General features: G+C 31.6%; 1 protein-coding gene and 1 long non-coding RNA gene across 2 annotated transcripts in view; one reads left to right on the forward strand and one right to left on the reverse strand.

The window, feature by feature from the left end:
- The first annotated feature begins 3574 nt into the window (after nucleotides 1-3574).
- LOC127737470 (uncharacterized) lies at nucleotides 3575-7915 on the forward strand. The gene is made up of 2 exons (XR_007999560.1): nucleotides 3575-5658; nucleotides 7684-7915. It is a non-coding gene; the product is annotated as an uncharacterized LOC127737470 (long non-coding RNA).
- A 260-nt stretch (nucleotides 7916-8175) lies between these two features.
- Nucleotides 8176-16491, reverse strand: part of LOC127737466 (tripeptidyl-peptidase 2-like) — a 48822-nt gene continuing 40506 nt past the window's right edge. Inside the window, exons 26-29 of the mRNA XM_052248178.1 lie at nucleotides 12996-13126; nucleotides 12127-12322; nucleotides 11289-11408; nucleotides 8176-10120 (exon numbers count right to left, since the gene is read on the reverse strand). Of these exons, the coding sequence (XP_052104138.1) occupies nucleotides 10031-10120; nucleotides 11289-11408; nucleotides 12127-12322; nucleotides 12996-13126 (537 nt within the window). The 3' untranslated portion in view covers nucleotides 8176-10030. The remainder of the gene's footprint in view (nucleotides 10121-11288; nucleotides 11409-12126; nucleotides 12323-12995; nucleotides 13127-16491) is intronic.

The following is a 16491-nucleotide window of genomic DNA, read 5'->3' on the forward strand; positions in this document are numbered from 1 at the left end:
GAACATACACATATATATATTAAAATTAAGTCATTATAACATCATAAACATTTTCTTGTGTATTCAATATAGTGCTGTACAGTTGTAAACTAGTCCATATTAAAGTCTTGGTCTTGTTATTAGATGTGTTTTGCAAAGTTGGCAGTTCTATGTGAAATCTTTTCGCTGAGGCTAGGCTACAGTTGTTTATCGAGCGCGGCGACAGGAAAAGAGCCCCTACTATGAATGCATTACTAGTCGTGAGCATCCAGACTCATTAAAAATGTACTTAAAGAATAAAACCCAATTAATAAATTTACAGATCAGACAACTTTTCTGGTGACATAATAAAAAAAGAGGAAAACGATCCCAAGGGCACATTCAAAACTCATAAGTCGAAGTAAAACCGACAACTCTATAGCAAAATTAGACGAAAAGAACAACAAGTCCAAAAAACACTACACACAAAAGTAAAGACTGAAAAAAATTATTCCACCGAAACAAGCGGTGATATCAGGTGATCCGTAAGGGTAAGCAGATCCTGTGCCACTAGTAAGTAAAAATTCGATGATAAGTCTCATTCGATTATGCCAAAATCGAGGAACAGAGGTTGGATTGTGGTTACGACATTCACAATTGGAACGCATATCTTATCCGTGGTCATCTGTGACACAGATATTCCGCAACAGTCAACCTTCAATTCGTGATGGCGTCCGTAAAACATTCGAAGATGACGACTATAATCAGTCAAGGGTGTAACTTGAATAAGTTATTAGAGAAAAATAACACAAATGTGTTATTATGGACACTTTCTCTAAATCTGTAGTAACATATGTTTGTTATCAGTTAAATGTACCATAAAAATTTTTATTTTCAGTGGGCACTTGGGAATTCTTGAAACTTGCGCAGTAACTTAATACATAACCTTGAAAACTAATTTTCCAATTCAATTAATACATTTTTGATCAACCATGGTAAATCAATGAGACAAGGCTTTTAAGTGATAACTTAGTTGTAGTAACAAGGCTTAGTTATTACAGGCATTTAATTTATTACATGAGACACTTGGGAATGACTAGGAAGCTTGCGCAGAACCTCATTACATGCTCCTATCATTATTTATTACAATAAATTAAAATACATTGTGATATATGTAGGAGAAAAGGCTTTGAAGAGATGTAGAGAAGCTGTAATAACACCCTTTAGTTATTGCAGGCATATTTTTTCTGTAATAACATGGGTGTGTTATGCATGATTGGCAAACTATGGGCTGTTATACCTTTCTAAAGTTTAATATACATAAAGACAATTATAATATCAATAGAACTAGTACACAATTTAACAAAATAAAGGATGTAAAATGTCCCTTTGAAACATGTAACATACATATGTTATCACAGATTTTTGATTTTTTAGCCCTCATTAACAAATGTATGTTATTTTTCTCTAATAACTTATTTAAGTTAGACCCTTGACTGATAATACAGTATTTTAATATGCTAAGATCAAACCTTAGAGTTAAAGATGGCAGAATAATTGAATTTAATATTAGTGAAACAACACATTGAGTGTACCGACACCGCATCATTACCTTCCCAGACTGTGTTCACACTGAGGCCTACACTAGTTTGAAACAAGTTTAAATGAGTTTTTGAACTAATTTGCAAACACTTGACGCTGTTTATTGACATCTGAATATAGAACTGAATGCATGTATACCAACTGATAAGTTTTTATTTCCAAGAAAAAAACATGTTTCACGAGGCCTTAGATATTAACACTTAATTCCACTCCTGAAAAACAGAGGTGTAATATTACATTTAACCTTACGTTAACCTGACTTCCGGCTATTTGTCGGAACACATCAAAGTGTCCGGTAATCTATACATGTATCATGTGTCGAAATGATTACTATACATCGTGTATTCGAAGTCTAAAAAAATGAAGGAAAATTCAAGCATCAGGTATTTTATATGTTTAATGTTATTTTAAATATCCAAGGAATTTCAACAAAGATTATTTCATTAAATTGGCTGATATTAGACATTATTTCATTAAATTGGCTGATATTAGACATTATTTCATTAAATTGGCTGATATTAGACATTATTTCATTACAGTTCACGAGGCTACGGGAGTGTTGTCTTTTACGAGAATTGTATACTTATTCTAAAATAGAGCTACGTATTGTTACTGTATATTTAACTGAAAAATTTAAAGAAATGACAGAAAGTAACCAATATTGTTTGAGGAATACGTCTTGCAAAAAATTGCAAGTTCCAAAAGCCAAAACAGAGCTGTATAAGAAATCTTTTATATTTTCAGGATCTATTTTATGGAATAACTTACCAATATCCCTGAAAAAATCGACCTCAAGTACAAGCTTATTCAAAAAAGGTTAAAAAAAATACTTTTTTTTTGTTGGAACATTAAGAAACTGTGTAATTTTATTTGCATACCGGTAATAATTTTTCACACACTTATCTAAACTTTATATATTGTTGAGGTAATTTGAAGGATGTCAAAACTCTATGAATTCATCATTTTTACCGGTTTTGAAAATTGCATATTTCATAACAATTTCTTATATGATTTTTCTTATGTGTGTGTTTGTTTGATTATTTTGTAATTGTTTGTTTGTTATATTTCAATGTATTTTATGAGGGCCTCGGGAAAGATTAGTTTTATAGCTAACTGTGTAACCCTCTTTGGATAAAGAATTATTATTCTTATTATTATTACTACAACTATGCTGTGCTGTCTTTTACGAGAAATGTATACTAATTCTAAAATAGAGCTACGTATTGTTAATACAACTAAACCGTGCTGACTTTTACGAGAGATGTATTCTAATTTTGAAATAGAGCTACGTATTGTTACTACAACTATGCTGTGCTTTCCTTTACGAGAGATGTACACTAATTCTACAATAGAGCTATGTATTGTTACTACAACTATGCTGACCTCTAGCAACTTTGTTGGTTTGAAAGCATCCGTTATGTGGTTGTTGTCTTATTGACCTCACCTCCTTTAATTGGTTCGTATTTTGAAGTCGTGGTCGATACACTGGTTTATTGTTTTTTTGTGTGCGCTTCGTACCGATCGGATTTCTGACTGAATTTTACAACTTATTCTTATTTTGTAGTTCAAGGTTAGGGAATGGATCGATTGAGCGCTCACAGACATGTTTTGCCACATTCTTTATGTGCTTGTCCCAAGTCAGGGGGCCTGTAATTCGTGGTTGTCGTTGATTTAATTTGTCTTATATTTTTCATCGCGTATTGTTTTTAGCATACATCAGGCCGTTGGTTTTCTTTTTTGAGTAATTTCACATTTTTAACAGCTAACTATACGGTATATGTTTTGCGTATTGTCGAAGGCCGTATGGTGACCTATTATTGTTTCCATCTTCGTCGTCAGTGATGGATAGTTGTCTCATTAGACTCTTATGTTTACATCAACCTGATGTTGAAAAGGCGTCCGGTAAATATAATGCTGGAAGCATTAACTGTTGTTTTTTTTTAACGTGGCATCGCCATTGTGTGCTGACGTGTGCGCATTAAGCCACAATCAACCAGCTACTTATAACCAGATATGCTGGGATGACCTGAGGATGTACCGATGGAAGGTCAGGAGTAAATTCGTGTAGTAGATGAGCTTGTAGTAGAAAGAACAGGGAAACGATAAAGTATATTTTGACGATGCGAGGTTTTATTATTAAGTATTGATAGATGCTGAAGATATTAGAAAGAGTGAATAAATCTGGTGATATGAGGATATGCTGGAAGAATAAATGGATTAATTTATCCCATTTATTTATATACTATTTTGAAGAAATAAATAGGAAGATAGTTATGTCTTCACATGTCCGACGTGGCCAATGTTATGAAAGGATTTAGGACGCTTTTAGAAATAATTGGAAATTGAAATAAAGTAGATCGTAGTAAAGCAAAAGTATGTGTTTCTAGTTTATTAAGATAGTTAAAAAGTAAATTGAATATAAATTTCAAATAATTCGTTGATATAAGAAGAAAATACATAAGTTAAAAAGATCAAGATTCGTAAGTATAACGGACTTTATCTTAGATGCAAGATAATCAGTAATAGTACAAAGTCAAGAACCTCATTAAATAAGTTATTTGGCACGCGTAAAGAAGGTTATTAGGTTGCCGGACAGATGTATGTCGAATTGCTATTACATCCAAGGTTATAACCATATTCTCAGAATCATGAATATTCAGTAATACATTAAGGCACACGAGAATGTTATTAACAACCAATCAAACAGCTGAGATACGAAGATTGATGTATACAAGATAATAATTAAACTTTAACAAATTTTTAATTATCTTTTATTATTAAGATCAGAAATTAAAATTCTTCCCTAAATATTATTCTTTTTAATTTTAGAAAACATAATTCTGATGCTTTTCAAAAACAAATAAATGCATTTTGCATATCATGAAGCAATAAATGTTTTGGCAGCAAATTCCATCGTTTGCAAAAGAAGCTCAATTTCGGCTGGGGAACAAGAATGTCGGGTATTCAATAGTGACTATAAAAGCAAATATAAGTCTACTGTCCGTACTATCCTTGTTCCTACCAGCAAATTGAGTTGTCTTATTTATTTCATTAAAAAGGTAAGTTATATACTGTTACTTAAACTTATTTAAAGAAAGAAATTAATTGCTATATAATTCAATAAATATAAATATAAATATATATATTCAGATATAACATTTTAGTCATTGCGTTTCATGAGGTTATTCACTCATGTATAACAAATAGACTGAACGTAGTTTACAAGGTAATTCAAGCAATATTTGAAATAGAAATACATATGTTATTGTCAACTGATAATGTTATTTATTGTTAATCTGTATGATTTATGCACTGTGATATTTTATGATCAAAAAGAAAAGAAAAGAATAATTAAACTATCCTTGTTCCTACCAGCAAATTGAGTTGTCTTATTTATTTCATTAAAAAGGTCGGAAGGCGCGAGTCCCACTCTCGCTGCCAAGCCAGTCCATAACAACGACATGTAGTCCCCAGATAGCCAGACATCTTTCTACCTACAGGAACCGTAGAAGAAGTTAACAAACGTGAGAAGGGAAATCACCATCATGTTTATCAATATAGAAGTCATAAAGCACAATCATAGTCCCACCTTAACAAGTGTTCCCCTGTGAAGTATACAACAAAAAGGACCATAAAAACCTTCACAACACCTATGCACATGATGCAGCGGAGAAACTGATACACCAGCTCATTACCACGAGAGAGAAACAAATACAAATATTTCTGATTCAAACATCTGTCAAGTTTATAAACATCGGCTTTGGCTATACTGTTTTTGGCTTATAGCTCTTCATCTTTTTAATAAACTTTGGATTTTCAAATATTTTGACTTCGAGCATCACCGAAGAGACAATGATTGTCGAAATGCGCATCTGGTGCAGAAAAATTGGTACCGTTTATGTTATTGTATTTATGGTTTTAATACTTGTTTTTTTCATCTATCTGTCAGAATGAAGTTATACAGAATTCTGTTGTGTATTGTATTGTTGGTTCAGACAGGAAAAGGCCAGTTATTGTATCCCGACTATTACAGCTTTCTTCCACAAGCTACCTGTCCTGTAAATACTGATAGTTTCACCAAAAACATTGTTATATTATGTATGTATATTGTATTAACTGTTATATTTAATATTTTTAACCAAATCTATATTTTTGGAAAATTAATCCCATAAGCATGATAAGTAGGTATTTAATATATTTTACGTACAATTAAAAGTAAATGTTTTGTATTTATTTGTGGATGCAATCCCAAATGGCCACATAAATACCACATCTTTCTAATGACTCCTTTGACGGATGTCCTTGATTGTTCGCACCTTTAAATGAAAAAAAATATGTATAATCACCATGAGTGCTGAGTTGAGATGTTTATGATTTCAAAACCGATATAAAAAAAAACAAAATTTCCCCAAGCTTCAGTTTATAACTTAATACGGCCTTTGACCCCTTTGACTTAAAGATCATAAGGGTTCTCCATCACCCTTTAAGGCATAATGAAACCAAGTATAAAAAAGATCTGAGTTTTGGTTCAAAAGATACTTTCTGGAATTGAAACTTTTCACAATATTTCAGTCTATCTATCGGCACTTTGGCCTCGACGATCTAAAAATACTGGTCTTGCTATATCAAAGTTGAATTTTTCAAAAAACTTGTAGGTTGGCTAGAAAAACATCATCTGGATACCAAATGTTTTACATCAGATTCCACAGTACTCTATTTATAAGTTCATTAACTGCAAAACAAATGGAAATACCCCCTCAAGCAAAGAGATATAAACAGCATAAGAGACACATGCTGTACATATGTAAATGAATAAAAGAGATGTGGGTATAAGTCAATGATACAGCAATCATCTTAAGAAACAAACTCTTAAACCAAAAAATAGGACAGGTGCAGATACCTCAATCATAAAGATGCAGTGACTACAGAGACAAACCATGTACATTGTTTGCATGTTGACAGATAATATACATACTCTTCATATCTATTTTAACCATGTAACACAACTTACTTATATAGTCTATGAACATACCCTGATGTCACCAGTTGATGTGGTAAGAATTTTATATTATAAACAAACTGTTCTGCCCAAAGCTTAAAGCTTTCTATATTCATTTTCATTTTTATTATTTGTACTTAGTTTCAAGTTGATATGACCAAGACTTCATGTACCTTAAATCAATTTTTATGCCCCACCTAGGGGTATTATGTTTTTTGGTCTTTTGCGTCCGTTCTTTCGTCCGTTCATCCGTCCGTCCGTCTGTCCTGTTTCAGGTTAAAGGTTTTGGTTAAAGTTTTTGGTCAAGGTAGTTTTTGCTGAAGTTGAGGTCCAATCAACTTGAAACTTAGTACACATGTTCCCTATGATATGATCTGTCTAATTTCAATGCCAAATTAGAGTTTTGACCCAAATTACACGGTCCACTGAACATTGACAATGATAGTGCCCGCTTCAGGTTAAAGTTTTTGGTCAAGGTAGTTTTTGATGAAGTTGAAGTCCAATCAACTTGAAACTTAGTACACATGTTCCCTATGATATGATCTTTCTAATTTTAATGCCAAATTAGAGTTTTAATCCCAATTTCACGGTCCACTGAACATAGAAAATGGTAGTGCGAGTGGGACAACTGTGTACTATGGACACATTCTTGTTTAACATGATACACAACACATAACAGATGTACAGAGAAAAGGACAGAAAACATAATGCCTCCTACTATCCTTATCTTAGCATAAAACAATGATGTCAGAGGTTTGCTCATTTTTGAAGGCCACAAGGTGACCTTTAATTGTTTACAACTTTGTCCTTTGATTTCTGATGTTTTATCATACCATATCTCTTCAAAGCTAGGATAACATAATGCTCTCTACTATCCTAATCTTGCCATAACACTGATGATTACTATCAATAGATATTCCTTACAGATACACAACTGTAAAATAAAATGTGATTGTTCTTTAACCTTTTTCAACTTGACAAAGATGGAGTAGTGGCTAGATGCTTATTAGATATATAAAAAAATAAATCCTAAAAATGAAAACTTAAAACTGCTGCATTAGGTTTATATCACAAAAATTAAAACTGGACTGTACAGCCAATATAATTATAGACTTCTATTTCAGCTCTGTGTGTAACAGTGGGATATGTAATGAATCCTGCTATTTCTACCTCCATATGGAAGAAATGTTTAGACATACCAACACTAGGTGCTTGCAACAGTGAACCAGACTGTGCCAGTGATGGAACTAGATGTGTTCCAAAAGACTCTCTGTAATATTGATGTTTTTCCTCTACAACATTTTTGTCAATTACTTGTCTTATATACATCAATGAATAAAAGAAGTCTGGTGTGGATTTTGTGTCAATTATCAGCATATAAGCCTGACATATTAGGTCAATATAAAATCATTCAATGCACTTATTTCTTTTTATTCGAACCTGAATAATACATAATAGTTGGAAACTCTTCAGAAGTTATGTCTTTTTTCAATTAAAGTTTATTTTAAAATACTAAAGAACATAGTTGTGGGAGAGTACAGAAATCAACAACTTATTACACATCTCAAATTTGGAAGTTCATCTGTTCATCTATAAAATAACAACGACAAAAATGATAAAATATCACAGATTTTATTATTTTCCCATACACTGTTGTTCTGATGTTTATCCAAACAAATCTTACAACTTAAGATACATACAACATATAACCAACCACTGAAAATAAAAACACATGTATTTGTATAAAGTCAAATAAAATTGGTCATTTTTCTTGAAAAAAGAATCACAAGCAAACTTTATGAAAATAAGGAGATTTGTTATAACTGCCAATGAGCATGATGAGACACCTGTTCACCAGTGTTCAAATGAAACTTTGACTGGTTATAGTCTAAAAGACAGCTCTGCAATGACAAAAATATAATTCTAAAAAAATCTGAACTGACCATCTTACCACCATTGCTAATTATATAATTTGAAAAGTTTGAAATAAAAAATTTCTGTAAAAATATAAAATGGGTTGTAAAGAAAATCATTAAGAGATGAACGGTTTTTGATTACATAGATTATTATCTGTTTTTTTTCAATCTAAAAGTAAACATCTAGTCCTCTTCTTTAAGATGGTTATTATCATTTTTATTTTTTGGTAATTTTACACATTTTTACAACTCATTTTTCTTTCAATTCCCAAATGTTTATAGAAACATTCTATTAGAGAAAATCAAAAATATTTTTCAGAAGGTTAAAAAGAATAAAAATATCCATTTTAAGTAGTCAAAGGTACCTTAGCTCCCCTGTTCAATCAAATTGTCATATTTGAATTATAACATACTAAAACCTATGGTCTCATCATAATGTATCAGCATTTCTTGTGTATTTTAGAGTAGACACCATCTAAATTTCCATACGTAAACTGCTATAACCTGATGTAAACATAAACATAAAAATACAGACAAGCACATGCAATAGTATAATAAGGATTTTCTGGGTCTGTTTGATGTCATTGTTTAAAAAAACATGTAAATGATTGTTTTACCTGTATAAGAATGATTTTTGTGTGTGCAGAACCAGTCGACAAAATGGTCCCTTGTTTCACTTTTCAATGTTGACATTTTTTTTCTTAAAACTGAATTTGCTTAGCTCATGCATAATCCATCAAGGGGAATCTCTAGCTAAGGGTAAAATTGAAGGTCACATTAATACAGATTCAAATAGGTTGACTTGCAATTTCGACAAAATTGAACCAAACAGACTGGTAAAGCAAAATGTTGTTTCAAAATTCCACTTTTATAAAAGTTAGAAAAAAAATCATATTTCATTTTTTTTTTTTAATAAATCTTATGCCCCTGCCCCTTTTACATAATACTTTTCATTAAAAAATTCTATAAAAGACAGTCTAAAATATACTTGTGATATGACAATTTCACAGTATGATTTATGTGTGGAATATCTCTGACATATAAAATATTTGTGTCAACACAAACTGTCAGATGATACTCATGTACAAGTACAATAAATATAAATACTAAATTCATAAATCATGCTTTACAATAATGAAATATATCAACAAGTTTCATAAAAATGTTAGTATCTAAATTAAATATTAAGTCAATAAACTAATGGAACATCAAGGTTCTTATTCAATCATGTATATTAAGTATGAATTTCTGCAATAAGGTTTGTTCTATAGTCTTTTAAAGTATTAATGTCATACGTAGAATCACCAATCAATAAAACTGAAAAGCTACAGGATTAAATAACTTTTAAAATATTGTTTCAGATATGTACAATAAGTTAGACGAAGATATCTGTCATATTAATTATGATATTTTATTATCAACTGTTAAATTATTCTATCCCCAATGAAATTTCATTAGCATTTATCAAACAATTAAGGTAAAAAGAGATGCTTGCAAGTTTCTGTTGCATAAAGGTAATCTCAATAATAAACTATCAGATGATCCAAGTTTATAATTAGAAAGGTCTGTATGACGTTGGATATTTAACCAACATCCAGTTTGATGCATAATTCTCACAGTGGGTCCAACCCAGTTTCTTGTACATCTGTAAAAACAATTGAGAAAATAAAATCACATCATTTAACATAATATTTAATTTTTATGTCAAATATAAGACTAAAAACAATCATAGCTTGCATTGGGCACTTGTTCAAGATTTCAGGTACCTGGTATTTAACAGATTTTTCTTTCTGATGAAACATTGAAGATTTTACTGATAACAAATTATATCAAATTTCTTGTTTTAAATGAATCATTATATTGAATGATGTCCTTTACTTATATAACTACTGATGAAGGGAATATAAGTTTGTTGGCTTTTGTATGAAAAAGTAAAATCACTAGACATAAACAATTTTCTTTAGTTTCTGTTTCATATATTTAAAGAGTTGTTGACTTTTTGAAATTAGGTTTAAACTTACAAGTACCTTGGTGAATATTGAATCCATTTATCACTATCATGAATAGGAATACAAACTGATTTAATGTTGTTGCTTTCTTATGTATTGGAATTTTGTAACTGTTGATGACCTTACTCTGACTTTTCTGTCTGTAAAGCTGATGCGGTTTTATTTTATCCTTTTTTTAAATTTGTCTCTCAGTTGTCTTGTGTGGGTCACATTTTTTTGGTGTGTACAACATTATGTGTTATTTGAGAGAATAACTTACATCAATAGCGTAGATTTATCCTCTGACTGTGAGAGAATCGCTTACCTCAAAACATTTTTTCAACCATATGTGGTGTAAATTTATCCTCTTGACTGAAAGATTTTTTTTTTTATTTATATCTGGATTCGATTGATCTTCTGACTGATGGAAGACTTTTACGTCGATACATCATTTTATTCCTACTTGTGTAGATTTATCCTCCGACTGTTAGTGAGAATTATTAACCTTGATACATGTTTTGTCCATCTTTGGTCTAGATTTATCATCTAACTGTTTAAAAGAATTGCTTACTTTGATACATTTTTAAAACTGTATCTGGTGTAGATTTTCACTTTAAATCGCAAGAGAACAACTTACCTCTATACAATTTTTTTCTTGTCTAGTGCTCTGACTGTGGGGGATAACTACTTACCTCTACACAATTTTTATACTGTAGCTGGTGTAGATTTTTCCTCTTACTCTCAAGAGAATTACTTACCTTGATACATTTTTTTTATCTGTATCTGGTGTAGATTTTCCTTCTGGCTCACAAGAGAACTACTTACCTCGATGCATTTTTTATCCATATCTGGTGTAGATTTATCCTCTGATTGTTTCAATAGAAGTTTCAAAGCCCTTCCATACTGTTGGTTAGCCCTAGCATGTAATACTGTAAACTGTGACATCTGTAATACATAACAATAATTATATATTAAATATGTGTATACAGTGTTCACAGTATTTTTATTATAATTCATCCATAAGAATTCGAGTAATATGATAAAAATAGCATATAAATAAGGGCCTACCGTTTCTGATCCAAAATTCAGAAATATACTGTAAATTCAGAAATTAATGCGAGGTTTTTATTTTAATAATGTGACTCTTTGAATATCGCAATAATAAGAACTAGCATTCTGATATATGATACATATATATGTATGAAGCTTTTCCTAAAATCACAATCATTAAACTAGCATTTTTGTTCATTCTTCAAAAATAGCAATAATAAATGCATGCAATAATTTCTGAATTTACAGTAAATAATTTGAAATATAAAAGCAGATATGTGTACTATGTAAATGGAATCTTACATGTCTCTCTCTTTCACTTACATCTAAAGCTAAACGTCATTTAGTATTAAGTTGTTCTACTGAAAGGTTCAACTCCAATACTTTACATATATTTCTGCCTTCTGCTTATAATCCTTCATCCCAGTGGGCTTTAATAGAGAAATGTGTGCTGTATAAACCAGAATGGTCATTAATATACATACAGTATGAGTTTTTCTCATTGTTGAAGGCCGTACGGTTGCATATAATTGCTTACATCCACTTCATTTGAACTTTGGTGGATAGCTGTCTCATTGGTATTCATACCACATCTCCTTATTTTTATACTAACCTTGTCATCATTGAGATCTATCCATCTCTGTAATGTTTGGTAGGTTTCATTCAGATCTTGTAATGTGACCTCTGGCAGTAAAGCTCCCTCCTCTTCCTCAACCTCTCCACCATTCTCCCTCATCAGGATGTCAGCCTCAGCACAAGCAAGCTTCACTAGAGATTCTATTAACATCTCTTTCTGTTTGTCCATTTCTCTAAAGTAAAACAGCTTACATTTAAATTTTCATCAAATTTTATTTATCTATCAATGTATTACTTGTGGAGGGGGAGGGGGGAGTCTCAACATACAAATTTGGGTACAGATGTCTGGCTGGGGTTTAAAAATACCCAACTTTTCATATATTGCTTGATGCGAAAAATCCCTTTCCATTCATATATTTCATAGGAAAATCACAACCCATTTATTTTAATTGTATATAATGAATCTCAACAGTTGGCAATAGCTCACAGTAAAATAACCTTCATTTGGTAATAAACTAAAATCTTTAACAATTTTACACATAATTTTCTTGTGCTTTTTTATAAAACTGAAGAAAAAAATCCTAAAATTAATTTTCACAATGTATAGAAAAATACTGGAAGGACAATAGCTATTTATTGATGTTCAAATCTCTAACTTTTTAAATATACCTTGTACTGTCTATTATCACTGAGACATTGGAACAATATAACTTACTTCAATGATGTTTCAGTTTTAAATTAAAATACATGCAACAATGGAGTGTAGGTTTCTATGTCAAGATGTTCATAGATATTAAATATCTGTCCTATACAAAATACCACACATATTCAATACCTATAAACAACTTGACATCAGAAACTTACACCCCATTGGTTCATGTATTTGACAAACGCATTATTTCTTACTTTTTAATGACAGTAGCTTCGGGTCTTGGATCAGATTTCATTCCATAGTAAGCAAACAGAGCATTCTGGTCAATTTTAGAACTAACAACCTTGGCTAAATCTATAATCTCTACCAACTTCTTTGATCTGTCCTGTAAAAGAAGATAAAACAACCCAGGTTATATCAAATATCTGTAACTAATTCTTTAACTTACACTCAAAATAAAAGACATGCAAATTAACAAGAGTGCTGAAAAGTATAGCATGATTTACTGATCATCCCTGAAATCTATGTTGAAAGATTTCAAGAACAAGAATGTGTCCATAGTACACGGATGCCCCACTCGCACTATCAATTTCTATGTTCAGTGGACCGTGAAATTGGGGTCAAAACTATAATTTGGCATTAAAATTAAAAATATCATATCATAGGGAACATGTGTACTAAGTTTCCAGTTGATTGGACTTCAACTTCATCAAAAACTACCTTGACCAAAAACTTTAACCTGAAGCGGGACAGACAGACGGACGAACGGACAGACGAAGGAACAGACGCACAGACCGAAACACATAATACCCCTAGGTGAGGCATAAAAGATATTACAACAGGTATCACAAAAACTCAACATTATCAATGATCCATGAAAATTAGGTCAAGGCAAGATGGACCTTGTTGTAACAAATATGTAAATCAAACAATCCTAATTGCCTCTTTTTATGTGGAATTTGGAGTTTAACATGAATAAAAGAAAATAGCTGATGGCCAAATACTGCACTTATATTTGCCCTCAATATTCGGGCAAGCTATAAAAGGGCCCGAAATGACAAATGTAAAACAATTCAAATGAGAATTAAAACTAATGGACTGATTTATGTACAAAACAATAAATGAAAAACAAATATGATTTACAGCAACCAACAACTACCCCTGAATTACAGGCTCCTGACTTGGGACAATCACATACACAGTCTGCACCGTTAGCAAGTAGTCAGATGCCCCAGACTAGTAAAGTTTTATTCTGACTAGTAAGTTTTTGTAAAACTTTGTTCAGCCACATAAGAAAAATGTTGGAATATTGGTCTTCTGAATAAGTGTTGGAAAAGATTTTGGTGCAGACTGAATACAGAATCTGGCCCATTTTATCCTTCCTGCAAGGTGCAAACAATACTCTCAATGAGAAGATTTGACTGAGCATTTTTGTTATGGGACATTATTCTCCCTTAGCATTTGCTATCATGAAAATTTAATCAATACTGTAATTGTCATCAAAATACATCAAGCCATGATGTTCTAAAATTAGTCAAACAGACTAACAGTGTAAAGTCATTCAGTGCTCTTAAAATGTATGATTTTCAGACCGAAAAAAGCATGGCATGCATTTGGACATGTCATGTTATGTTATGATTTCTCTTTGCTAGAGGTTGGCAACTATACTGGCAATGACTATACAACATTGTTAAAACTTAAAATTATTTGGATCAGCAATAATATAAGATGTAAACAATGCAAATAACTGTTTAATTTACAACTAGTTATCGATGAAGGAGGAGTGACAGATACAAATAACTGTTTAATTTACGACTAGTTATCGGTGAAGGAGGAGTGACAGATACAAATGACTGTTTAATTTACAACTAGTTAGCTGTGAAGGAGGAGTGACAGATACAAATGACTGTTTAATTTACAACTAGTTATCGGTGAAGGAGGAGTGACAGATACAAATGACTGTTTAATTTACAACTAGTTATCGGTGAAGGAGGAGTGACAGATTCAAATAACTGTTTAATTTACAACTAGTTATCAGTGAAGGAGGAGTGACACATACAAATAACAGTTTAATTTACAACTAGTTATCGGTGAAGGAGGAGTGACACATACAAATAACTGTTTAATTTACAACTAGTTTTTACAACTAGTTATCGGTGAAGGAGGAGTGACAGATACAAATAACTGTTTAATTTACAACTAGTTAGCGGTGAAGGAGGAGTGACAGATACAAATAACTGTTTAATTTACAATTAGTTAGCGGTTAAGGAGGAGTGACAGATACAAATAACTGTTTAATTTACAACTAGTTAGCGGTGAAGGAGGAGTGACACATACAAATGACTGTTTAATTTACAACTAGTTAGCGGTGAAAGAGGAGTGACAGATACAAATGACTGTTTAATTTACAACTAGTTATCGGTGAAAGAAGAGTGACAGATACAAATAACTGTTTAATTTACAACTAGTTATCGGTGAAGGAGGAGTGACAGATACAAATAACTGTTTAATTTACAACTAGTTATCAGTGAAGGAGGAGTGACACATACAAATAACTGTTTAATTTACAACTAGTTATGGGTGAAGGAGGAGTGACAGATACAAATAACTGTTTAATTTACAACTAGTTATCGGTGAAGGAGGAATGACAGATACAAATAACTGTTTAATTTACAACTAGTTATCGGTGAAGGTGGAGTGACACATACAAATAACTGTTTAATTTATTTCTAGTTATTGGTGAAGGAGGAGTGACACATACAAATAACTGTTTAATTTACAACTAGTTATCGGTGAAGGAGGAGTGACACATACAAATAACTGTTTAATTTACAACTAGTTATCGGTGAAGGAGGAGTGACAGATACAAATAACTGTTTAATTTACAACTAGTTATCAGTGAAGGTGGAGTGACACATACAAATAACTGTTTAATTTATTACTAGTTATCGGTGAAGGAGGAGTGACACATACAAATAACTGTTTAATTTACAACTAGTTATCGGTGAAGGAGGAGTGACACATACAAATAACTGTTTAATTTACAACTAGTTATCGGTGAAGGAGGAGTGACAGATACAAATAACTGTTTAATTTACAACTAGTTATCAGTGAAGGTGGAGTGACACATACAAATAACTGTTTAATTTATTACTAGTTATCGGTGAAGGAGGAGTGACACATACAAATAACTGTTTAATTTACAACTAGTTATCGGTGAAGGAGGAGTGACACATACAAATGACTGTTTAATTTACAACTAGTTATCGGTGAAGGAGGAGTGACACATACAAATGACTGTTTAATTTATAACTAGTTATCGGTGAAGGAGGAGTGACACATACAAATAACTGTTTAATTTACAACTAGTTATCGGTGAAGGAGGAGTGACACATACAAATAACTGTTTAATTCACAACTAGTTATCGGTGAAGGAGGAGTGACAGATACAAAAAAAGGCATGAAAGCACAATGTCATGTAGATTAATCATACATTGTCTCAAAATATAAAATTCATTTGTACAGGTCAAATGCAAGACTTGCTGAGCAATACTATTTTTTTAATAGTCAAGCATAAAGAAAGTTTAAGTTTTGAGACAATGTATGGTTGTTTATGTTACACTGCAAATCTAACAACTATTCCAAATATAACATTTTGTGTAGAAACAAATTTAAAGGTGACAATGTAAAAATTCTGCAAACCTGCATTCTTTCACAATGTCATAAATAACACATTACATTATCAATGAT

This window comes from Mytilus californianus, unplaced genomic scaffold (genome assembly GCF_021869535.1).
Source record: "Mytilus californianus isolate M0D057914Y unplaced genomic scaffold, xbMytCali1.0.p SCAF_4, whole genome shotgun sequence".
NCBI lineage: Eukaryota > Metazoa > Mollusca > Bivalvia > Mytilida > Mytilidae > Mytilus > Mytilus californianus.